The sequence below is a fragment of the Candidozyma haemuli genome, assembly GCF_002926055.2.
Source record: "Candidozyma haemuli strain B11899 chromosome Unknown A_2014730914, whole genome shotgun sequence".
NCBI classification, from domain to species: domain Eukaryota; kingdom Fungi; phylum Ascomycota; class Pichiomycetes; order Serinales; family Metschnikowiaceae; genus Candidozyma; species Candidozyma haemuli.
Genome location: NW_020289906.1, coordinates 1,989,211 through 2,013,363, shown reverse-complemented (window position 1 = coordinate 2,013,363; position 24,153 = coordinate 1,989,211). Strand labels below are relative to the sequence as shown.

The window sequence follows — 24,153 nt, the reverse complement described above, 5'->3', positions numbered from 1 at the left end:
CCAACATATGTTTTTCTGGTGCGCACTGCAGATGAGGGATGGCTGCTATTCTATGTAACATAGTCTATATATCGTCAATTATTTCGGCCATCGCGTTATCTTTGGGGTCAAGTACCGGCATCCTTTTAAGAATTCCCTTGTCCGAAGAGCTTCGCCAAGCGTCGAGGATTATCAGCAACTCGGTGCCGTTTGCTTGTCGAATGACATCACTGACGATGTCTGCGAGATACACTCTGCTTTCTTCAGGTGCGCTCACAATATGGGAGAAATATGGTATGGTTGTCTTGGCGGAGATATGGAAAGAAAGCAGCTCAAGCCCTCTCTTTTCTTCTTTACACGTCAATTTGTAGATACCGCCGTCCAACGTGCCAATTAGCACTGATCCGTCTTCCTCCACGTACTTGATCACATTGATTTGCGAGGAGACCCCGAGAACATTCTCCCCGTAGTAGATATTACCCAAGCTGTCTCCAATTATAACAAACTGTTCTTGTTTATTTTGACGGGGAACAACACAAATAGCTGTGGGTCTAGCATCGAGTTTATAAGATCTTTTGAAAGGGATAGGCCTCAGTAAATCCACCCTTGTAAAGACACCGTGAAATGAATCAAGGATGATTGATTTGCCTTGATCAAGATGCGATACACTTATGGCATGCTGGAACGTCCCAGTAGGATGTTCTGATGGATCCACGCGAGGGGCCCATATGTAGCCATCTTGAGTTGGCAGAAGTGAAAGAATGACGTGCTCGTTACCGACCGCATGTAGTTCCTTGTTATGGAAGGAAATAGCACTAAAAGTAAGTACTTTACTTGGATTAAGCTCGGTCTTGACATCAGGTAGCTCCTTTATCTTACCATTTTGTATAGTAAAAATTGGGAATCTTTTGCTCCATTGCCCATTATTCCGAACAGCCACGAACAGACCCGAAGGAACCCCAATGGTTTCATCTTCAGGCAATAAACAGAGATCCGTATATTGCTGAAGGTCGGTATCGAGCGCATGTAATAACTTCATTGATCTTCCGTCAATTAAATTAAGCGTCGAGTACTTCTGATGACCTCTGTTGGGCCTAACGTCTGTTTTGATACAAACGAGATAAGGAGTGCCCTTGATGCTGAGTACTTTCGTCCAAAGTCTGTCGGAGAAATGGGCATCGATAGAGTCCTGGTTGTCTCTGTGGGATACAGTAATGTAACTGCCATCATTAAGATGAACGCCAACCATGTAGTGATACAACAGGAGAACATTGCAGCCCGTAATTTGCTTGGGAGAATAGAAAAAATCACAAAGCTCCAAGAAGTGACCACCCTTTGCAACCATCCCGACAACTTTGTGAGCGTCAAACAAAATGACCAAAAGACCATCCGAGTCCATCAGTCTTGGAGGTGAAACTTTGCAAATCCACACTGTAGAAGCCAATATCGTTTCTGCTTCGAGCAAGTACTGGTGGACATTTCCAAGTCCGTCGAGGGCAACAATCAACATGCGCCGGTTATTGTTGAGACAGAACCGTGCATCTTTAAGGCCCTCTCTTTTACTCCCGCATGTAAGAGCCCACACCTGGTGAATTTTAGTCTTGTAAACATTAAAACACTGAATCAAGCCGTTGGTAAAAGCAACAAGGCCGTATAAATGAGGTCCATTGAACAAGACATCTATGGAGCAAACCATGTGCTCTGGAGCCTCCAACGGTGCCAGGAAGCGACCATTCCCACTATGGCAAACGAACTGGCCTTCCTTTACGAGAACACGGGTATTATTGACCGTGGACTTTGCAAACTTTACTTTACCCGTAACGTCAAGCTGTGCGATAAGGTCTCTACCCGAGATTTCTCCCTCATATCTTTCAAAAGCAGCTTCATTTATCATGAGACTAACGAAGTTAGTATTGTCAACAGGAAAATCAAAGTCCTTCTTTTCGAACGAGCCAAGCTTCTTACTTCCGAGAGAATCGTTAATCTCGTAGAACTCACAAAACTTTGGCCCCAGCTTAACGGCTATATAAGCCAGCAGCATGCTTGAATGATATCCAGTTAGGTTAGGCGGCAGAATTCTGACAATGTCATGAAAAATATCAAGCTGAATGGACGATAACTGAGTGGATTCCCATTTCAGATAAGGTACTTTCCTTAACTCACCGCTATGGTAACCTCCTTGGCAGACGAATATATCAGGCAGAAACCTCAATGAATCGGTATTAAAACTGTAGTCCAAGTCTATTACCGGTGGGGACGAGGGGAAGAAAGAGAGGATCTGGATATGAGGCTCGTTAGGCAAAATTCTGAACAAAATGGAGCGTGAATACCTGGAAGCTGCAAAGAACACATTATCTTGAATGTGGCACAAGGATTCGGCGATAGTTGACTTTCCAAGGTCAACAATACTGAAGGCTTCCAAAGATACAGTAGTGTTGACGACTGACAGCTGTATGTAGATAACAGCCGTAAGTCCAGTGTCAGTAGAAACCAAGTACCTCTCGTCATCAATCTTTGCGAATGCAGTAAATAAGGAATTCAAGTAAGGAAGCAGTTTGATGTCGATGGTGATGACATTTCTGGCGAGAGAGACGGGGATGGTTTCAGAATCCACGAAATCATCAGAGATAGAGCACGTTTGTTTCCAGCCAGGGAAAAGGTAGATTCTGAAGTTGCTCAATACCATCACACCACCATAAGCCATTGGAATGATAAGGGACGGGGCCTCCACAAATGGATCAAACAGACACACAGCCACAGGATTCAACCCCTCATTAAACCGGTAGTACCTCAAAGAATAAGACAAGTCGTACCCACTGGTCAAGACAGCAAAGGTGTTATCCTTGCATTTCAATTGCGCCACCTGTTTCACCAGAGCACAACCCAACGAGCCAATACTAACAATATTCGTCTCCTGGTGAACATATGGACACACATAGACCTTTGCGTCGGCCATAATAATAGCAATATAGAGCCTTCCATCGTTCTGAAACGAGATTAAGTGGTAAAAGCCAAAGCCGAGAGCTGTCGCCCGGCCCACATAACCATCTCCCAAATTAACCAATGGAGACGTACTGTAAGTCAAATCATAAAGTGTCCCGTTGGAAATTCCCAAAACGATATCACTGTCTATACCAGGAACCGTGGTCAAGGCAGTCACTGTATCGGAGAAAGACTGTTTTACCTCCTCCAGCAAGAAGCCCTTGAAGTCCGGGGTGAACACATATTCCTGGACAACATTGCCCTTAGCGACCTTGAATGTTCTATCGCCCTGAGCATCGTTGAATGCCGTAGCGAGGCCACTTCCCTGAGGGCATTGGACCGTATGGAGTAGTTTACCCATGATGATAAGCGAGCCAGTGCGAAGAGGAAATGTATGGGAGTGGACACTTGGGGCAGACCAAGAAGAAGATTAAGTTGATGAAGGGAAGTTTATACGTGGGGAACGAAACGGGAACGTCAGACAAAGATTCTATTTCTTTTGATAATTGGCCCAGATGTCCAGACGTTGTCCAGAAAGTTAGTGAAGACTAGAGGTTATGGAATATTCGCAGCCAATGCACAGCGTGTAGCTACATAGTGAGAGACGAAGGGCCAGTCAAGGGTGGGTAAACGAGGTAAATGTGATTTTTAAAGAGGCGCAATCTGTAATTTACCATCAATTGAGTCGATTGGGATGTTCATTTTTTTAGTTTTTCGAGGTGTGGGTGGAAGTTGGCGGGGCCTTATACCTGGCTCTGTCTCACCCAGTTAAGGTAGACCAGTACTACAGTGCATTGGTAGCTACAGAGCAGCAGCACCAAGTAGGGAGTATTTTTTTGAGTTATATGAATTAAATATGCCTTAATGCTTTCTCAAGAGTCAAATTCGAGCCCACTAGCAATATGGCCTGCCTCTGTAGCTGGCCTCTTAGACTCTTCTGGTCAAATAGACTACAGCCACAAAGCATACCACCACCAATCACAGCAAGTACCACATCCGTCCTCTTTTCTTATTCCCAGGCTCACAAATCCCTCCAAAGAGAAAGCAGCTCCCTTTGAAGAACCACTCCTTGAAGAACCACCTCCAAGTAGCCCTCTTGATACTCCCTCTCCACCGAGTCTCATCTCGCTTCTTACCGTCCTCCAGGCCCTTCCAAGGTCCACGACATACCTTCCCCTTTCTCGCCAAGTAACCCATACCCCTACAACTCTCACACCACTCTTTTTCTTGACTTCCACCTTCATCCTCCAACCTCCCTAGGCCCTTCTTTTCTTGGGATGCCCAGCCCAACCTCCATCGCATGCGCCACATACAAATGGCTGCGAAAAGAAGAGCTAGTAGTATCCAGACATACCCCAGACATAACCGGCAGCCATTCCCCAACTAAAACCGGCAGCCAACCACCACAAACCCAGAAACCCATAAACTACACTACATAGTCCGTCCACCAGCCTCCTGTCCCACATAGCAACCGCCGTGTCTACGTTTGCCATGCACTGGCCTGTCGAGCAACCACACAAGATCTCCAGACGCAGAATCGCCAAATGGGTGCGAAAAAGTACGTCCCTATCTTTACCAGCCATCCAGGGACCCCAAAAAGCAAGACTTAAAAGAATGGATTGGTATTAGAAAATTTGTCTTTGCGTGCATTGGAGAACGAGGTTTCTGGAAATCAACTTTTTATGACCCCCAGAATCCTCCATCACCGTGTTATCTGTACCCCTGCTCAGCCTGCTAAGCAACCTACTGTGCAGAGCAGGGCCCTATTTGTGCCATAGCCATGATACTCAAACTGAGTTTAGTTCTGGGCTCATGTAAGGATTAGTGGTGTTCTTTCTCATCCCAGTGCAGCTCTTCCCATTCTTGCTTCCCAGGCCGTTTTTCGCCATTTTTCTGCTTTCAAGGCTCCATCTACAAAGCCTTGCCTTTATCCCATTGTCCAGCCTCAATTTCCTAGACACCAGCCTGATCCAGCCTACTTGTCTTATCTACCTTTCCATCTTTTTTTTCTTGTGCCGGCGTTTCCTAGCTGTTGCCCATGAATCCAGCATCGCCGACCCAGGCGCCCAAGTCGTCTTCGTCATGGAAGATCTTGGATATCCTTAAGATCCTGTCGTCGCCTAAACAGCTGGTGAGTCCTTCGAATACGAGCTTGGACTTGAAAGCACAGGCCGAAAAGACAAAGAACGTGTGTAAATGTTCGTGCTGTGGTGCCGTGTTGACGTTTCCCGAAGGCGCCCATAAATTCAGCTGCCCTCATTGTCAAACAACCAATCTTTTGCATCTTGACCTTGGAGCATCGCCTCCTGTGCATCTTATCAGTTATAAGTACGTGAAACTGCTAATAGACTCGGCATTGCATCTGGATAAGCCAATTGAGAATAGCCATGATCTTCATGAACGCTTGAAACCTGTTCTGGATTACCTTCTACAAGCATTTGGCTCTATGGCATGCTTAAACCAGTCATTTAAGTTAAAGAAGCAAAGCAGAAGACCGCATTATTCCACAGCAAATTTGAATTATGATGAAATAAGGCATCTTTTCGAACTTCTTACTTCCCTTCCTTCAAGAAGACCACTATATTATGCTCTTCTGGGTGCATGCAATTGTCTCAGAAGGCTACCGCTCAACTTGAGTGATGATCCTCGCAACCTTCTGTGGGTGTTGGTTCTTTTCGAGATCCCGTTTTTATCCAAGGCGCTTACTAATAATGATAAACGGTCTCAGCATCGTATAGGCTCCATGGTTGACATTCCAGAGATCCAGGCCCTATGCTACGAGATCCTTAAACGCGTCTTGGGTATCATTTCCCAGGCTGAAACCACTCTTGCGGGAAACTACGTTGCTTCGTGGTTTCTGAAACGCTCCCAGGTTGAGTTCATGGCCAAGGTCGAACTCGTCAACTTATACATTACCTTCCACTTGAAGAAGTACTTCTACTTTGCCAACAATCCTCAGTTGGCACGTAGGGGAAGTCTGGGTGGCCCTAATCACCATCGCAGAAGCAGCCTGGGTGAGTTTCCAGATAGAAATCATCGCAGGAGCAGTCTGGGCATTGCTCCAGAGGTTCCTGTGCCACCGACCGTACAGACTCCGTCTCCTCCTCAGAATGGTGATGCACATCTCGTCAAGCCAACAGTCAAAGTATCGAGAAGTAAGAGTTTACCTCAAGCCCATGATGAAGAGTTCTTCCAGTACTCATACCTCAAAGATGAGGTTGAAGGTATGGACGCCTTGTTCCCACCGGTGAATCCTCAGCCGGTATCAGGCCCAGGCAGTCCAAGAAGAAACTCCAAGAAGAAGAAGCAGGATATGAAAGTCAGGGTTCACCAGTATTCTCTGAACTACCATTTGAGGACAGCTTCAGGCGCCCTTAGCATCCTTGTTAAGGCTAACTACATCAGATATGGTGAGAATAAGGTCCCAGTGCATGCCTTTTACAACTCCTTGGTTGACTATGTGAACATCAAATTAGACTATGATGCCTGGCTGAGCAGAAGAAAGCTGAGTAGTCAAGAAGCAGGTGCAGAGCCGGCTCTTCAGACTGTGATTGACTATATCCATGGCGCTAACCATGCACCTTTCAGCGAGGCGCCAGGAACTACTTTCTACTTCTGCCAGTATCCTTTCCTTATCACCTTGGGAGGTAAGATTGCCATTCTTGAATATGAAGCCAGGAGACAGATGGAGAGAAAGGCCGAAGAGGCATTTATCAACTCTCTCGATCGCCGTGTCACAATGGACGTATATTTTAGAGTGAAGGTCCGTCGTGACTACATTGTTCAAGATTCGCTTCGTTGCATCCAGCTCAATCCAAATAACTTGAAGAAGAGTTTGAGGGTACAGTTCATCAATGAGCCGGGTGTTGATGCTGGTGGACTTAAGAAGGAATGGTTTTTGCTTCTTACTAGAGCTCTTTTCAGTCCTCATGCTGGTATGTTGAGCTATGTGGAAGACTCCAATCTTCTTTGGTTTAACGTGGTTCCGGTTGATAATTTCGAGATGTACTATCTTTTCGGAGCAATTCTCGGTTTGGCCATTTACAACTCGACCATTCTCGACTTGAAGTTCCCAATCACCATGTACAAGATCTTATTGGGCTTACCTATTGGATTGGCCGACTACCAGGAGATTTACCCAATGTCGGCTCGTAACTTGTTCAGATTGAGAGACTACAGTGCCGAGGAGATCGAGGCCCTCGACTTGACGTTTGAAGTCTGCTACTCGGACCCATTCGGCAGAAAGTACACCAAGGATCTTATTGCTGGTGGTTCAAACGTTAATGTCGATAAAGATAATCGTGAGCTCTACATTGACAAGTACGCCCGGTTCTTCCTCTGGGACGGGATGCACAAACAGCTCTGTGCATTCAAAGGAGGATTCTCCAATGTTGTGGATGGCAATGCCTTCTCTTTATTCCTGCCTGAAGAAATCCAGCTTCTTTTATGTGGCAGTGACGAAAGTAAGTTCGATGTTGATGTGCTTCAGTCGGTCACCAACTACAGCGGATGGCCTAGCAAGCAAGAAGCCGTCGACTCCAACACAGTTAAATGGTTCTGGGAGTATGTTAGCGAGCTCACATACAAACAGCAGAAGAAGTTGCTTCTTTTCATTACAGGATCAGATCGTGTGCCAGCAACGGGTATCCAGAACCTTACGCTTAAGATCAGCCGGCTCAGAACGACAGGCGGCGACAGCGACAGACTTCCAGTGGCGCACACGTGTTTCAACGAATTAGCATTATATGACTACAGCAGCAAAAGCAAATTGGCCGACAAGCTTGGCAAGGCCGTGAACATGTCGGCAGGGTTTGGTATCAAATAGAGTAATAGGAATGGCTGCGAAAAGTGTATGTAGCAAGTGGACAGTAATCAGTGGATAGCGAGAGGCCAAGATGGCATGATATTCACGTGGTGCAGGTCACGTGCCACCATTTAACTGAAAACCCACCAAAACCATCTCCCCAATGATCTGGACATGTCAAGAGAATCCATTTTTACCTATAGATATCCCCACCAGTCATTTTTCTACCGTCCCACTTCGTGGGGCCCACCTTCTCACCAGCCATCACAGGGTTACCCGGCCGGGCTCTAGCCAATGAATGAAGTGCGAATTAAGCGCGAAAAAAGTAACCTACAGTTAAGGCTATAGATCCAAGCGAAAAGAAAACCTTCAACCCACCCCCATTCACAGTTATATATTCCCACAACATGCTTGCCTTCAGAACATTGAGAAGCGGCTTGGGCTTGAAAGGTGCCGCCAGAACGTTGTCTACGTCCTCCTCGGCTCTTACCCCATACAAGCAGCCAGACTTCTCCAGCTACCTCAACGACAGAAGTGAGCTGAAGAACAAGAACTTTGCCTACTTCATGGTTGGTTCTATGGGTTTGTTGTCTGCCGCTGGTGCCAAGTCCACCGTCGAGGCTTTCCTTTCTTCGATGTCTGCCTCTGCTGATGTTTTGGCTATGGCCAAGGTTGAGGTGAAGTTGGGTGCTATCCCAGAGGGTAACAATGTCATTGTCAAGTGGCAAGGTAAGCCAGTGTTTATCAGACACAGAACTGCTGACGAGATCTCTGAGGCTGAGGCTATTGACGTCAAGGCCTTGAGAGACCCAGAGACTGACGACCAGCGTGTGAAAAAGCCTGAGTGGTTGGTGATGTTGGGTATCTGTACCCACTTGGGATGTGTCCCAATTGGTGAGGCTGGTGACTTCGGTGGTTGGTTCTGTCCATGCCACGGTTCTCACTACGATATCTCTGGTAGAATCAGAAGAGGTCCTGCTCCTTTGAACTTGGAGATTCCTCAGTACGAGTTCTCTGACGAGTCCACCTTGGTCATTGGTTAAGCCTGCTGCATTTTTCCCCTGACACTCCATGCCTCCCCCCTTCCCACCTTGCGAAACATTTGCAACCGCCTTTGTTACACTATAATAACTTGCCGGCCTGTCCGTTTGGTTGCCGGCCTTGCTACAACCCTTTTTCTTCTGACCCCGGGGCATCTCATAGAGGGAGCATGTACTTACTCATTTCCAGTCTCCTTTTCGCCCATCCCCCTAGATCAAAAATACATACTAAATTGCATTGAATTATGATTCCGATGTAGCCGCTGGAGCCTTGGTCTGCCAGGCTAAGTCGTCTGGCACTTTTTCCCAGATATGATGGAGGTCTGTTTGTCTGATGTCGTCAAGATCAAGCAGCTCCAATCGCTTCACTTCCTCCTCAAGAAGAGCCACCTTTGCTTGTTTCAACAGCTCCACAAGAAACTTTCCTAGCTCTCTTGGAAGGTTATTAGGCTTATAGTCAGCTACCACTGCAAGCCTGAAAAACACAGTCCAGTGAATAGATGGATGGTTTGGAAGGATCCTGCTCCTCCCAAGATTGGGCAGAAACCTTGTAGACCAGCGTCCTTCCTTATCAGGCAACTTTGTGCTGAATGGTATGAGTTCCACTAACCACCAGCCCAAGGTAGCAAAGATAGAAGAAGAGCCACGGCCATTAAACCTTCGTACCCGTACATCTGCTGTATTTAGACTCTTCTTTTCATTGTAAAGAGGTGCTTTAAATGAAAGATGGTCGTGATGGTACAGCAAAATGGAATCTTTTGGTTGATAGACCTTCCAATACTCCAGAAGCCTGGTCTTATCCAACTTTAGTCCAAACTTACACGCTTCAGCTAACATCCAGCGAAAAGGCACTTCAGATAAACGCCTATCGTTTTCATCGTCGCCCCAACTGGCTCCTAGATCTCCATGGGAGCCAGAAAACCATACTTCAAGTATATCGTCTGAGCAGTCCACCAGTATCTGGTTAGACCACCAAGAGTTCAGCCACAGACGTAATTTTGACCAAAGAGTAGGTTCTATCTTTGATGAACTATCTTCAACCTGCTGAAACGAAACCTGCTTGAATCTAGCCCTCCGTTCGTCTATGCTCTGGGCGTGTCTAACATGGTCCACTATAGAAGTACAAGTAGTGAACGGGAAGATGCGATCTGTGAAGAAGCCAACCAGATTGACCGTATCCCAAATACCCAATAACTCGATTTGAATTTTTCTTCCAAACATCTTACGAAGCTGAAGCAGAAACAGCGAACGTGGGTTCCGTTTGGGACGCCCTGCCTTCTCCCATTCCATATACACCTTCCAGGCCATAGGCACCAACATCTCCAGGCCAGGATGAAACAAACCAAAGCATTCTAGAAACCCAATCAACACCCGAGCAGTGTACCCGCCTCGTGAAAACCCAAATATATACGTTTTGGCGCCTGGTTCCCAGAACCGCATGAGAAAGAGGTAGGCTGCCTGGACGTGTGCTTCAAACGAGAGGGCAAACGCTGCATCCACGCTATTCTTGACGGTATCAAAGTACCGTTGGAAGAAACCACGAGAGTCTATGTCGGGAACAGCTCCGCCAAAAGTGGTGCCTATGCCTGGTTGGTAGTAGCATGTTTGGCTGGTCTGGTCTAGCATGGAGAAGAGCTTGATTACATTGGAAGGAGGAGGGATCCCGAAGCCTTGGGCAGTGCCTTCAAAGCAAAGCACCAAGTTTTTCGACATGGAAGGATAGGGTATGGGCGTTGGGGCATGTATCTATGGGTATGTAGAAATGGTTGCAAAATATAATGCCTGCGAAAACGCACTAGTACACAAAGAGTATCATTATTGTTTCTTCATAAGTAATTATCCCCAGTTCTTTTCTTGTCTATAATCTGGGACCTCAGGGCCGTAGTACCCGCTGACGGTCCCGTTGGAGTTGCCTTCGTAGCCGTCGGCAACATGGTATGCTGGTGGTGCTTGAGGTGGTGGTGGTTGACTGAAGTAGCGCTTTGGAGGGTACATGACTGGATCTTGAATGGGTTTTAGCTCCACTGGTTCTTCGTATTTCACTCTTCTGCCGCAGGGACAACAGCAGCAGAAGGCTTCTGAGAAACTGAGCAGGTGCCTGCAACCTCTAACACAAGCAGCGAATATGGCTATACCGACAAGAATTGCCACTGTTATACCAACACAAGCAGTTATTCTGCACACATTATTGTCCATGCAAGTATCCCAGCTTCTGAAGGATCTAGCGGTCTCCGTGCCGTCGTCCTCTCTGGGTATGAGACTTGCAAGGTCGTTGGCGATGTACATTAGTATGGTCGAATGAAAAAGATGGGGAATCAACGGAATAGGGAACTATATTGCCTTTATACCGCCATCTCATCCTTATCATCTTCTAATTTTGTCTTTGACGCTGCACCGTTTGCGGACCTCACCCAGAGCGGCTTTACTCGGATCTATCAACTTATCTGCGCGGAGTTGATGTTTTAGGATTTGATGCGTTTCTTGTGAAGTCTTGAAGGGAAATGACAGGTACTGTTCTGCTCTAGCCGTGTCTTATTGATATTTTTAGAACGAATAAGCAGCCTTAATTTTGCGTGCTATAGTTCCAGACGTCTCCGAGATCCTGGAGTTGTGTACGACATGCCCAGTACTCCTTCTGGTAGCCAAAGTCGAGGTTGAGCAAAGCTTTTTGTAGTCTTATCTTGATTTGCAGACCTGTCAATTGTCTTAGCTTATTGGAAATCCTCTCGATATTTGGAATCACTTCTTCGACTTCTTGGACTCCAAAGAACTTGTTGATCTCGCTTTCCGTGTGAAGTTCAGCAAATATCCTTTCGTTTTTCGAGCCAGTAAGTGTAAGTTTAATAGGAGGAATCTTCATGGTCCGCTTATAAGGACGGACAAATAGCAAATCTATCTCAGGCAAGATATTGGCAAGAACGCAAGTTGTCTCGAACATAGTCACTTCAGGTGTATCATGCATTGACATCGAGCTGATGGTGGAAAACGACACTCTGCTCACAGAATAATTCAGCCATTTGTTTCTCACAGCAGGACGCTGTGACGAGACGTTATCGTGGTTAGTGTTCTGGGTTTCGTTCGCATGGTCTAAGCCAAAGCTGGGGAGCTCTTCCTCTTCCTCTTCGGGACTTTCTGCTGGACGCTGCGTAAACTGCTGCTTGAAAGTAATTTGAGCAGCTGAGATAGACCTGGATTTAGGTGCCTGGGTTATAAGTTCATCGTAGGGCCTCTTTACTCCACCAGCACCATTGGACGCGATATCCTCCGGCTTCAAGTACGAGTCTATAGGGAAACTCGGCAAGATGGTGTCGTACAAAGTCTTATCCACATGCTTCAAGAACCTCGTCATAAAACCACCGAAATGGAACTTCTTCAAATGCGCTTTAAACGCGCTTTTCTTCATCTCTGTTCGGTTGCAAATCTGGATCCGTGTAAGCCAGCCTTCTGTCATCATCGAATACAGTTTCACCCTCATATTGATCATAGCAATAATGCCCTCTTGAGCGAAATTACATCTCTTTTCATCCTGTGGATCGTAGTTCCTCATTCGTGGAGAATACAGACACAAGTCTCTCCAGTAGAGGTCCATCTTATCTCTTGGAACCGTAATAGCAAACACTTTCGACAGTTCTAAGGCAAAGATGTTACCCAAGCTAAAAGATTCAGGTAGACTTTCCGGGCTCCTCCCCACAGCATAAGGGTTATGGAAGTACTCAGTAAAGTCAGTAACTAGCATAAACCCAAAGTTCCACTCAGGACGACGAAGCAACGCCAAACAGACCACGGGCAAATTGACATATGTGAATTTGTTGCTGGTTCCAAAGAACTCAGGCAGAGGTAGTTCCGATATGCTGCTGGAATTGAGCACGGTAGATGACATGGGAGGTGGTGTAGATGCTACTACTTTATAGGAAATATGTAGTTCGCGTATTGATAATACATCACCAACTCGGTCTTCATGAAAAGTACGTGATTCCACGAAAGAATGCAAACCCTGCAGTACTAACCATACAGAGAAAGCTCCCAAACTCAGCAAGAAGGCACTTGGCGTGCTTGGCCAGAGCGATAATGATCGGAACTCCAAGAGGTCAGAGTCCACTGAAGACTTTATGGAAGATGGAGCCATCGAGGAAGAGTCAGGCGACCGCTGGCTCGGTTCTGACTTGGCTAAAGCATTGAGATTCTACCAAAGAGCATATACGAGTTATAAGACGGCGTTGCTGATTCCTACTCAGGATAGAGCGCTATTGCTAGATGCCCATTATAATGCAGCTAGGTTGCTTTTCCATGTATTCATTCAGTATAACAAGACTGACGGTTTCAATGTGAACAAGTTGGTTAATGTGGGCGAAGTGCTTACTGGTGATAACAGTAGTGTGGTTCAGGGTATTTCTAGCATTGTGGATGCTCATGAAAGTGCTCTCCAGATAGAATTGGTGAATCCACCACTTGATCTACAATTCAATGCTGCGTTGGTTTATACGGAAGCCATTGAGGACGCAGAGACAGTTAGTGAAGAGATTGTTTACAAAGCAATGGCTTTGTTCCAGGAGGTTTTGCGAAGACAGGTGCTGGAGTTCCAGGACTTCCTTAAGTTCATGCTTGAACCAGAACAACCACTGGCTCAGGGTCTGGATATTCCGCTGGAAGATCAAAAATATTCCAGTAGCAAAACCATGCAGCCACCAGACATTCTTGATACAATTGTATCTGCCTATGGACTTGTTTATGCGATTTTGGAGAGCGTAAGTGCTGATCCAGGCGAGTTGCAACAGGCAATTACCTTGGTCACGCCGTTCGTGCAAGCAATGGAGGAAGTTGCCACAGAGATCGTGGAAAAGTACAGCGAGCCGAATAACCAGCAGAGCGATATTGTTGGATCCATTGACTCAGAGCAGCTCAATGAGTATCTTATCATTAAAGCATCATGTCAAGCGCTCTCTGCTGACTCGCTTGAAGCTGTCTACAATGCATTTGAGCAGGACTTACCTGAAATTCCAGAGCGTTACATGCTGGCTGCAGATATTATAGACACTGTTCTTGATCGTCATGATGTCCATTCGAACCCTCAGGCAGTGGATGCTGAAACATACTGGCAAGCATTGACAAAGATGAACAATCACTTCAAAAAAGCCCAGGATCTTCTCAGTGCAAAGCACCAGGATGCAAAGAAGAATAACACAACGAACACAGAACTTGGTTTGGGTGCACTTATTGCACAGCTTTGTAAGGTCTATATTGCCAGATCTGACATTGACCTACAAAGAAGCCAGCTTGATCACGAACTTGCTCAAAAGAACGGTACGGTCCTTCTTAACAACGCTAAGGCCTTCTTGAAAAGCGCTATGAACATGAGCAAGACTACAGGTGGTATTCGTGAAAAGGCAGTGGAAAAAGCCCAGAGAGAACGGAGGCGATACGAGTCAATTTCCAGACTCTGCGTTTTGGAAAACAAGCTCGATTTTGACGAACTCAATAGCATTATGGGCGCAGGAATGTGGGAGGACGATATAGCCAGCTACAAGGAGTTCTGGTACTTCCAGAGATTCTTCCCATGATATCTATTACCTATAAAAAAAAAGCACTCTTACGCGCTTGGAAACTACCAATTATCATAGTGGAACGGTAGTGAAATTGTTTGAAAAACATTCATTAGCATATTCGTCAGGATGGTTCGTTGAAGGCGTCATATCGTGAACAGCCGGGCTGGTCAAGTACTTAAGATCGATCAGATGGGATCGCAGGTTCTGGACAATGACGTTGATAATATTAAACTTCAAGCCATGAAGGATGTAAGTGAAAAACCTCATCTTTGCATGTCCATGGAAGTTGTTTCTGGCAAATCCATCAAGTCATCAACTGAAAAGATGTATTTGTAACCAGATCATCAAGCCTAGAACTGCTTAAGACTGGGTGGCGCAGGTGCAGTCCGCACGCACGTTTTGCAACCGTCTACTAATCTCGATTAGCTTTAGGACACGTGCTGAAGGTGACCTAAGCCTATTGTTTGTGTTTTCAGAAAGGGGCTGTATTTTCTGCTACCTGGAATTATCCCTACGTTATTTGAACCAGTCAATTGAGGGATGACAGGTGGTGCGGCTGTTACACAATCACATTTCCTATACAGATGATGCGCATGGCTGATAAGACGGTTGCAAAAGTGAAGAACCCTATCAGCGGCCTACTTTTTGTCAAATGACTATTTATCACAACATAACCATACACGTGGTCGAGGCAGCCGCCTCTAGATTAACTATATACAAATCTATTTCAAAAGCTTGTCGAAAGCTGGAATCAAGGACTGAGCCAAGGCAAAGGAGAAGACCAACTTAGGACCAGTAGTCAACAACTTAGGAGTCAAACCCTTAAAGAAAGAGGTGATACCTTCGTTCTTGACCATCTTCTTCAAAATAGTGAAACCGCCTTCTGGGTTCTCGAAGTTTCTGTTCTGGATTCTGGTCTTGATGACATCCAATGGAGCAGACACAATCAAAGAAGCAGAAGCACCAAAGATGGAGGTGACAAAGTTCTGGGTCCAGGTAGCAGAAGAGTAGTCCTTCAAGCCGAAGATGTACTCCTTGGCGAAAGAGTTACCACCGAACAAAGCGAACGAACCAGGAGCGTTTCTGGCAGCAGTCCAGCCCCAACCTCTGTACAAACCGAAACCTTCGTCGGTAATAATCTTAATGAAACCTCTGCCCTTGAACGATTCAGGATTTGTCTGTCTCTTAATCTTCAACACATCCAATGGCAACAACACAACCTCACCAATACCAATCAAAGAACCAGCAGTGGCAGACAACAAAGCCTTACCGGTCTTTGGACCAAACAAGGAGTCGTAAGAGTCTCTGAAGTTCTTGGTCAAGAACTCATTGGCAAATGGCTGGCCACCGTACTTGTAAACTCTCTGCATGATCTTGTAAACAGCAGCGTAACCCAAACCTGGGAACAAGGTGAAAAGTCTGGATCCAAGAGCCTTGCTAGCATGCTCTCTGAAGATGACAGAGTTTAATTGAGATGCAGAAGTGATCTTGGTCTGGTTGGACATAAGTCTCTTGGAGATGGTGTCGACTGGGTGGAAAACACCAATTTCACAGATACCGGCGGAGGCCGAGCCGAGTACTCTGGCCAAACCGCTTTGCTTCTTGTCGGACGTTGCAGGTGGGGACATACGATGAATAGATCTAGTTGAAGTAGGAAGAAAGTATGAGGTAGAATCGAAAATTTTTTCCCACACCGCGGGTAGGGAGTGGGTTACTGTAATAGGAAGGACATGGTCAGTCACCAGGGCCCATTTATTTCCACGTCAGGGGGTAGCCAGAGAAATGAGAGGAAGAAGGGGTATACTAGTCGTTTGGCTGAATTCAAAAATGCTTTTGGAATGTCTATATCTTGTTGTGGTGTCTGGTTGGAGCACTTTTCATATGGGTGGTTTCGCAGCCGCTGGAAGAGCAGCATGAGGAAAGGAAGTGTAGAATGGGGAACAGAAAGGGACGTAAGGGGTGAAAAGTGGGTGAATGTGTGATGAAGTGGATGATTCAATGATTGAAGATTGACAAATAGTACATTTGAGACAGAGAGTGTATAAGTAGGTGGGTATGTGTGGTACAAGCCCTAGATGAGTCAAGCAGGCCCGGTGAGAGTAGTAATGATAAAGCTTCCACAGAAGTCAGACATAAACAGAAGGCACTTAGTTAAACAAATTGATCAATCTTAATCTCAAATAAACCGTTTTATTCAATTTCAGTGCCTTTATTATGCCAGTAAGTGGCCCTCTGTCTACCACTACTCAACCTCTCTATACATACCACCACCCATCACATTCCACCCAAACCAACATTTTTCACCAAAAATCCATCAAATCCCATTCTTCTCCATTTACTTATTCCAACTAACATATATCCATCCCCTCCTTCCCTCCTTGGTGCCTCCAACCCAGAGCCCTCCAAACCGACCTCTGGTGCACCTACCTGCACTTTCTCATCTATATCATCAAAACCAGCTACCACACTCTTTCCCCCAATGTCCTACGACCCTGCCATAGTCGAGGACTACGAGGCCTCGATCAAGGAGCTCACGTTCAACTCCAGGCCTATAATTGAAACACTCACCACCATCGCCCAGGAAAACACTGATGCTGCTGAAGGTATATTAAATGTCATCACGTCCAGAATATACAAGTGCATTCCAGAACAGAAGCTTTTCGCCATGTACTTGCTTGATTCCATCTGTAAGATTGTTGGCCAGCCGTATAATCTTATTGTTGGCCCTGAAATCTTCAAGTTGTTCTCTCATGTGTACGTGTTGGTCAGTGACAGCACTCGTGGGAAGTTGGTGAAGATGTATGAGCTCTGGAAAGTGACACGCACGAAGAACGCTGGGGGACCGCTTTTCCCTCCTGAAGAACTAGAAAAGATCGGCAAGTTCTTGCAACAAGCCGGCTACAGGAAACCAGAGACGCCTGCTGTTTCTGCTTCGGATCTTATAGCTGATATTGACATGCTCTTGCCCATAATGAAGAATAAACTCGTCAACAACCCAAGAGACACGTCGCTTAATGATAGGTTCAATGCATTACTGGAGCTTAAGCTCTTGCTACAAAGCCAGGCTCTCAAACAGAACGATTTGCTAGGAATCAAAGAAAAGCTTTCTTCCATGAAACAGGCGGAAGTGTATGCTGCTAGCAGCACACCAAAAGTAGCCGAATCTCCAGTCTTGCCTAAACAAGTGCCCGGTCCATTCGTTCCTGAGCCAGGTATGCCAGGTAAGGCTGAGGCGCTTTTTGCTGATCTTCTTGCGTCTGGCCTTGTTAAGATGGAGCAGTCGTTGAAGGCCGGTTCAAAGCCTGTTTATGACCTCGTTATGCCTAAGGAGAAGTACGAGCCATCTACTGGCAACGATGGTATGTCCACCTCGGCTCTAGAACAACTCTTAATGGATGCAAATAATCCTGGCAGATCAGCCTATGAGCAGGCAGAATTCAAAGAACTCTTGAAGATTTCTAAGAAGCTCAGAAAAGACGAATCTTTCGGTAAATCGTTACAAAGTTTTGTGAATCACAACAAACTAGATGTGTCTACGATACTGCTTCTCTACGACGCTAAGGCACTGAAGTGTGCTCAGTGTGGCAAGCGTTTTACAGACGATGAGGCTGGTAACAAAAGAAAGCGTATCCACTTGGATTGGCATTTCCGTATCAACAAGAAACTGGCCAACTACAAGACTAATATTCAATCAAGAAACTGGTACCTTGACGATCTCGAATGGGTCAAGTTTAATGACGAAGACCTTCTTGAATTTGGCGAGTCTGAAAGCAGCAAGGAAGCTAGTAAGCAGCCTGAGCAGAAGGAAGAGGAGAGAGTTTACGTTATCATCCCAGCCCACGAAAACATCACTAACAACGTTTGCACAATCTGCCGTGAACAGATCAAACCAACATACGACGAGCAGCTCGGTGAGTGGATATGGGATGGATGTGTGTATGCAGCTGGTGGTAAGGCAAGCCGAAAGATTGTTCACGCCAGCTGTTGGAGAGAGACCGCTAAGAAGAGAAGCAGCAATGGCCTGGAGGACAGAAAAGTAAAGCGGGAACGAGTATAACGAATTACAAAAAAATAGCATGGACATTTGGGTAACGTTTTCTTTTTTATTTTCTTTCTTTATAGAAAAGTAATTTCTACATACCAAAGGGTCTATTCACAGAGGCTATGCTGTTGTTTTTTTTTTAAAAAGTTTGTGCCCAGGCCAGCATGTATGCTTATTTCTGGCCCAAACACTTCAAGATGTCGCCCCAGACGTTGTTAGGCTTCTGAGAAGCATCAATACCAGTCCAGATACCAGTCTTCTTGTAGTAGTCAACAATTGGCTCGGTCTGCTTGTGGTAAGTGACCAATCTCTTCTTCAAAGCGTCCTCGTTGTCGTCGGATCTCTGAACCAAAGGCTCACCAGAGACATCGTCGGTCATCTCCTTCTTTGGAGGGTTGAACAACTTGTGGTAAGATCTACCAGAGGCTGGGTGGACCAATCTACCGGTGATTCTGGCCACCAACAACTCGTCGTCAATCTTCAATTCGACAGCGTTCTCCAAAGGAGTCTTTCTCTCGTTCAACATGTCGTCCAACTTCTCGGCCTGAGGGATGGTTCTTGGGAAACCGTCCAAGATGAAACCGTTCTTACACTCACCGTTGTTCTCCAACTCAGACTTGATCATGTTAACCATGATCTCGTCGGAAACAAGACCACCCTGGTCCATGATCTTCTTAGCCTCCTGACCCAATGCGGTCTTAGCAGCAACCTGGGCACGAAGCATGTCACCAGTGGCCAAGTGACAAGCACAGAACTTCTCCTTCAAGTTTGGAGCCTGAGTACCTTTACCGGCACCTGGAGGGCCGATCAAGACCATCTTCACGGACTTTGGCACATCTGGAATAATACCAGCCTTAGCTTCCAAAGCCTGGATTCTGTTTTGCAACTTAGAGATGGTGGATTTGAGGTCTTCGACGGACATTGGAGGTTACGTTTGGTTGGGTGAATTGAGTTTGGGTGAAATTTTCGATTCACCCGCACCAATGGACGTGGGGGGACGCAGTGCAGGACTGCAACGCCAGCACCCGACCATCATATGATGTTAACATAGAAGGTTACTTAGGAACTTAAAGACGACCAAATAAGGTCAATGGGTGGAATTGGAAGTGGGGAGGCTGTTTGGAGGGTATGGTATTTTATCACATGACACATCCCACGTGACCATTTCACGTCTTTCACAGCGCGTTTTGATTGGCGGTGGTATTTATGAGTGTGGCACGACCCCCAAACCCAGGACAAAAAAAGCGAATTCATGTAGCGTTATGTCCACTGCCCCAAACGCTTTCTGCGCATATGCACCTATTAGCACCGTTTCTTATTAACAACCTTGGGGTAGTCAAGAGCAGCCCAGGCCAAGCAAAACAACGAACAAGCTAGACAATAGCAAAAGAAACCTCGTTGACATATGAACCCACGTCCTCGGCATTTTCTGTTTTTTCCGTGAATGGGCTCCATTTGATGTTTTTTTTTTTGTTTTTCGTCTTTTTTAGTCACCCCTCTCCAACGGCTGGGATCTCGCTAATCCCGGATAGTGAAAACTTCACGTGCTTCCTCCGAGCCCATACCACTATATAGCCATTGGGTTCCCCCACCCAGTGTAATTTCAGTAGAAAAAAAGCCATAGAATGAAACTTTCAACCGTTATACTTGCTTTGAAGCTTCCTGCCGATTTTCTTATCGTTATCCTTCGGTACTTCATATTTGGTGGTATCAAGGCGAGGAAGTACAGAAGGTCCTTATCTAAGCTTCTCAAGCTTACGCTTTATAGGTTTGCCTTGCTGGTGCCTATCCAAGACACAAAATGGCTTTCGCCATATTCTAATGATTTCTTGGTGAAACGTGCTTTCCCGATCGTGGCGCCTTTGCTCGTTAAAGATTTGCCTGGTTACGGAGAAAGGTACGATGCTAACTCCATCTGGCTTGTCAAGCAGCCCAACAGAAGCCCTGACGACCCAGTGATTATTTATCTTCATGGTGGTGGATTCTTCCTCCAGACAATGCCCCAGCAGCTCAAGTTTATCTTGTCTACGTACCACTTGCTTACTCCAGAAAAGAAGAAGAAGACTTCTATCTTGCTTTTGGACTATAAGCTTGCCTCGAGGGGATACACTTTCCCAACACAGATGCTCCAGCTTGACCAGACATACGAAAGACTCGTGCAAGAGAACAACAAGAACATCGTATTGATGGGTGACTCGGCTGGTGGTAACATGGCTGTGGGTCTTACACAGTTTTTCCAGGCCAAGGAGGAGCCTGTTCAGTACCCATCCAAGTTGATTTTGTTCTCGCCGTGGATGAAATTGGCCCCTCTTCCATATGACATGACAGAACTGTCTTCGTGGAAGCAGTGTGAAGACTACGACTTGATCCACCACTCCAAATTCGGCGACATCTCTCAATTGGCATTGATTATCGGTAAGAAGGACCCATTCTCGCTCATTTGGTCTCCTATGGGTAAGAACCCACGCCAGAGACTGGACTGGGAAACAATTCCAAGTTACTCTGACCCTAATTATGACGTTTTCGTTCTCGTGGGCGAAGACGAAAGTTTCCGTGATGATGTTTTGGAATGGGCCAAGTATGCCTTGGATGTGCCTTTCCACGGAACCCACTCTTACGGTACTGAGAAGGGTTATACCGAGGAGAGATACTCTTTCGTGCGTCGTAACCAGCCTGGTAAGGCTAATGTTAACTTACATGTGGAGCCACAGGGCCTTCATGATGCCATTTTGTTCTTTGAAGATACTGTTCACAAGCAAGTCGGAGCTGGTCTCAAGAAGGGTAAGCCCATCACTGTGGAGGAGATTGATCAGAAGGAGTACTTTGGCGTTTACCGTTTGGTGAAATATCTTAATGAGAGACTTTAGGTTGCAGATAGACTAGATGTTTTGTGGATTAATATGGTTTTTATTAATAGACCGGTGATACCTTATGATTAATGTTGTAGTAGAACTAAATTGCATTAAAGCTGGTGGGTGTGGACCTCTGGGACATGTTGCACCTTGACCAATGGTCTGTAGATAGGCTTCCACATCTGGGATTGCACCCACTTCAAACACTTGTTGAAGTCTCTTGGGACCTCAACATGACCTCCACTTGGCTTCTCTTCACTCTCGACACGAGCAGTGCCTTCCTTAAGACTCTGCAAAATGATGGCAGTTGCAACATGGGCAGAAACTTCGTCAATTTCCTCAAGAGGCGGAAGCAAACCGTTCTTTGGGTTCTCCATCTTTGGCGACAACAGGGCTAAGCAGTCGACACCAGCAGAGATCATGGTATCCGTGATGGTGGTACATCTGGAAAGAACGGCACCCAAACCGATACCAGGGAATGTGAAACAGTTGTTGTTTTCGGAAATCACGTAACCGTCAACAGGCTTGAATGGGGAGCCTGTGGCGATCAATGCATTGTTATCCGTCCACTTCATGATGTCAATTGGGAAAGCTTCGTGCAAACGAGTAGGATTCGAAAGTGGGAACACAATTGGCTGTGGGTTATGCTTGTACATCTCTTTGATGACTTCTTCGGTGAATGCGCCTGCCTGGGTGGAACTTCCAACCAAGACAGTAGGCTTGACAGCAGCAACCACATCCTTCAATGATCTGGTGTTGATGCCCTTCCAGTGTTCATCTGGGTCAGCGTAACGAACCTGACCTTCACTGGAGTCATCGTAAGACTGTAGAACAACACCTCTACGGTCCATGATTGTGATTCTGTTGCAGGCTTCCTCAACGGTGGAACCGTGAGAAACCATATGGTTGACGATCTGGTCTGCAACACCCAAACCAGCAGAACCAGCACCGTAAATCAACACCTTAGTTTCAAGAAGCTCACGCTGACTGTATTGAAGAGCAGCAGTGATAGAAGCCATCACGACGGCACCTGTACCCTGGATATCGTCATTAAACGATGGCAATGCGTCTCTATACTTGTGCAACATGGTACGACCAGTGGAAACACCGAAATCTTCATAATGCAACACGGCAGATGGGAATCTCTTCTTCACCGACTGGATGAACTTATCGACAAACAGCCAGTACTGTTCACCTCTCACACGATCGTGCTTGTTACCCATGTACAAGTCGTCATGTTGAAGTTCCTTGTTATTCGTACCCACATCCAAAACCACAGGAAGCACCCTTCCAGGATGAATACCGGCGCAAAGAGTCATAAGACCCAACTTGGCAATGGCAATACGAATACCACCCACACCTTGATCACCAATACCCAAAATACCTTCACCATCAGAAACCACAATGTAGTCAATGTCCTTTTCCTCACCATATAGAGCCAAACGGTTATCTATCGAGTCAGGATCCGTAATATCCAAGAAACAGCCCTCAGGCTTTCTGAATCTATGCGAGTACGCAGCAATAGCGTCACCTTCCGTAGGGGTATATATAATAGGTATCATCTCCCTAATATGTCTTCTGACCAACTCGTAGTACAAGACCTTATTCTGCATTCTCATCGACACCAAGAAATCATTCTTCGCAAGAGGACTCTTCAAGTACTGGAACTGGGCGTACGCTCTTTCCACCTGCTCATCTAGAGTGTTGATCTGGCACGGGAGCAAACCCGTAAGGTCAAACGCTTCTCTCTCTTCCCTGGTGAAAGCGGAACCTTTATTGAAAAGTGGCGAATTGAGCAATTGGAACCCAGACAAGTTACATTCAATAGGACCTTCAATTGAAAGACGGGTGGTTTTAGGTTTCAAAGCTGCAATGGCAGCCTTGATGCCCACGGGCGTCTTGATGGTATGTGTGTGAATAGACAGACATTCAGCTGAGGAGGAGCTCAAGCGGATGGATCTAGTCAAGCTGGAACGAATGGCCTGGCCAGACTTCAACGTTAAGGAGGGCATCGCTGTGAATGTGAAGCAAAGAGGAAAGTGGAAAACGAGGTAATATATAGCGAAAGTGGGAGGGGTCGAGCGCCCTCGGAATTGATAGCGCTACGGTGAACGCAGGTCCTAAAACAGCACTTTAGAGTTGGAAATTTGGGATAAAAATTACATTGGAGAGAAGCTAAAATTCCGGCCAACACAACGAAGCTAATCAATTTCTTCTACCATCAAATCCCACCCACTTGACCCGCCCCCAGCCTCTCCTGACGAGTTTCGAGGGTGCGCTTGGGCAGCGGAAGAAGTCGGTTGCACCCAACAGCCGTGCAGCGCCCCGCTTAGACTAAGGCGATGAAGGGTTCCACCAATATCAATAAAACTCCAGAAAAGACAAACAAAAAGACACCTATGTCATCCCGAAACAACAATTTCCAATTCACTGACAATTTTTATCCCCCTCGCTTTCCCGTTTCCTCGTATTCTTATGGCTTCACGTTTTAGTCTCTCGGGGAAGAACTACTCCGCAACGGGATCCTGCAAAACTTTTCGCAGCCAGAGGGCCCCACCAAGAAATGCCGTAGACCCAACACAAAAAGAGATGAAGACGAGAGGACAGTAAAAAAGATATTGATAATTTTAAAGATCGGTAGAAAACTTTGGAATGGACTGTCTTTCCTCCTCTCGACAAACGTCGTTGAGAGAACTCAAGGTTGTCCAGTTGGGCAACTGTGGTCGCCTTGAACAGCGCGTTTTGACACATCGATGCGCGGATAAAGTCGGGACCACAAAAAGAGGGTTTTTCCGGTTGCCTTTTAAGCAGTGGGGCCTGTTTTTTTTCATTCGACGAAGTCCGACGCCGGCGAGATATTGGGCATTCGGCTTGGGGTTACAAAAGGAGGGGTAGTTTCTTTCGGTTGGGA

The 24,153-nt window shown here is 46.2% G+C and overlaps 12 protein-coding genes across 12 annotated transcripts; 5 read left to right on the top strand and 7 right to left on the bottom strand. All coding sequences in view use genetic code 12, as the record gives it.

Moving 5' to 3' along the window:
* Positions 1–64: 64 nt before the first annotated feature.
* CXQ85_000863 (uncharacterized protein) lies at positions 65–3,322 on the bottom strand (the record flags this gene model as incomplete). Its single annotated transcript, XM_025484593.1, has 1 exon — positions 65–3,322. One exon carries the CDS (start codon positions 3,320–3,322, stop codon positions 65–67), a length of 3,258 nt encoding a protein of 1,085 aa, XP_025342808.1.
* Positions 3,323–4,999: 1,677 nt separating this feature from the next.
* On the top strand, positions 5,000–7,786 carry CXQ85_000862 (putative E3 ubiquitin-protein ligase; the record flags this gene model as incomplete). The annotated part of the gene is made up of 1 exon (XM_025484592.1): positions 5,000–7,786. One exon carries the CDS (start codon positions 5,000–5,002, stop codon positions 7,784–7,786), a length of 2,787 nt encoding a protein of 928 aa, XP_025342807.1.
* Positions 7,787–8,172: 386 nt separating this feature from the next.
* On the top strand, positions 8,173–8,808 carry RIP1 (ubiquinol--cytochrome-c reductase catalytic subunit; the record flags this gene model as incomplete). Its single annotated transcript, XM_025484591.1, has 1 exon — positions 8,173–8,808. The coding sequence occupies one exon, from the start codon at positions 8,173–8,175 to the stop codon at positions 8,806–8,808; it is 636 nt and encodes a 211-aa protein (XP_025342806.1).
* A 240-nt stretch (positions 8,809–9,048) lies between these two features.
* CXQ85_000860 (uncharacterized protein) lies at positions 9,049–10,518 on the bottom strand (the record flags this gene model as incomplete). The annotated part of the gene is made up of 1 exon (XM_025484590.1): positions 9,049–10,518. One exon carries the CDS (start codon positions 10,516–10,518, stop codon positions 9,049–9,051), a length of 1,470 nt encoding a protein of 489 aa, XP_025342805.1.
* Positions 10,519–10,641: 123 nt separating this feature from the next.
* On the bottom strand, positions 10,642–11,091 carry CXQ85_000859 (uncharacterized protein; the record flags this gene model as incomplete). Its single annotated transcript, XM_025484589.1, has 1 exon — positions 10,642–11,091. The coding sequence occupies one exon, from the start codon at positions 11,089–11,091 to the stop codon at positions 10,642–10,644; it is 450 nt and encodes a 149-aa protein (XP_025342804.1).
* Positions 11,092–11,368: 277 nt separating this feature from the next.
* Positions 11,369–12,685, bottom strand: CXQ85_000858 (uncharacterized protein; the record flags this gene model as incomplete). Its single annotated transcript, XM_025484588.1, has 1 exon — positions 11,369–12,685. The coding sequence occupies one exon, from the start codon at positions 12,683–12,685 to the stop codon at positions 11,369–11,371; it is 1,317 nt and encodes a 438-aa protein (XP_025342803.1).
* A 78-nt stretch (positions 12,686–12,763) lies between these two features.
* On the top strand, positions 12,764–14,363 carry CXQ85_000857 (uncharacterized protein; the record flags this gene model as incomplete). The annotated part of the gene is made up of 2 exons (XM_025484587.1): positions 12,764–12,770; positions 12,820–14,363. The coding sequence occupies 2 exons, from the start codon at positions 12,764–12,766 to the stop codon at positions 14,361–14,363; spliced, it is 1,551 nt and encodes a 516-aa protein (XP_025342802.1).
* A 707-nt stretch (positions 14,364–15,070) lies between these two features.
* YHM1 (Yhm1p) lies at positions 15,071–15,976 on the bottom strand (the record flags this gene model as incomplete). Its single annotated transcript, XM_025484586.1, has 1 exon — positions 15,071–15,976. The coding sequence occupies one exon, from the start codon at positions 15,974–15,976 to the stop codon at positions 15,071–15,073; it is 906 nt and encodes a 301-aa protein (XP_025342801.1).
* An 851-nt stretch (positions 15,977–16,827) lies between these two features.
* CXQ85_000855 (uncharacterized protein) lies at positions 16,828–18,405 on the top strand (the record flags this gene model as incomplete). Its single annotated transcript, XM_025484585.1, has 1 exon — positions 16,828–18,405. One exon carries the CDS (start codon positions 16,828–16,830, stop codon positions 18,403–18,405), a length of 1,578 nt encoding a protein of 525 aa, XP_025342800.1.
* Positions 18,406–18,562: 157 nt separating this feature from the next.
* On the bottom strand, positions 18,563–19,312 carry ADK1 (adenylate kinase; the record flags this gene model as incomplete). The annotated part of the gene is made up of 1 exon (XM_025484584.1): positions 18,563–19,312. One exon carries the CDS (start codon positions 19,310–19,312, stop codon positions 18,563–18,565), a length of 750 nt encoding a protein of 249 aa, XP_025342799.1.
* A 703-nt stretch (positions 19,313–20,015) lies between these two features.
* On the top strand, positions 20,016–21,257 carry CXQ85_000853 (uncharacterized protein; the record flags this gene model as incomplete). The annotated part of the gene is made up of 1 exon (XM_025484583.1): positions 20,016–21,257. One exon carries the CDS (start codon positions 20,016–20,018, stop codon positions 21,255–21,257), a length of 1,242 nt encoding a protein of 413 aa, XP_025342798.1.
* Positions 21,258–21,352: 95 nt separating this feature from the next.
* On the bottom strand, positions 21,353–23,254 carry MAE1 (malate dehydrogenase (oxaloacetate-decarboxylating); the record flags this gene model as incomplete). The annotated part of the gene is made up of 1 exon (XM_025484582.1): positions 21,353–23,254. One exon carries the CDS (start codon positions 23,252–23,254, stop codon positions 21,353–21,355), a length of 1,902 nt encoding a protein of 633 aa, XP_025342797.1.
* Positions 23,255–24,153: the final 899 nt, after the last annotated feature.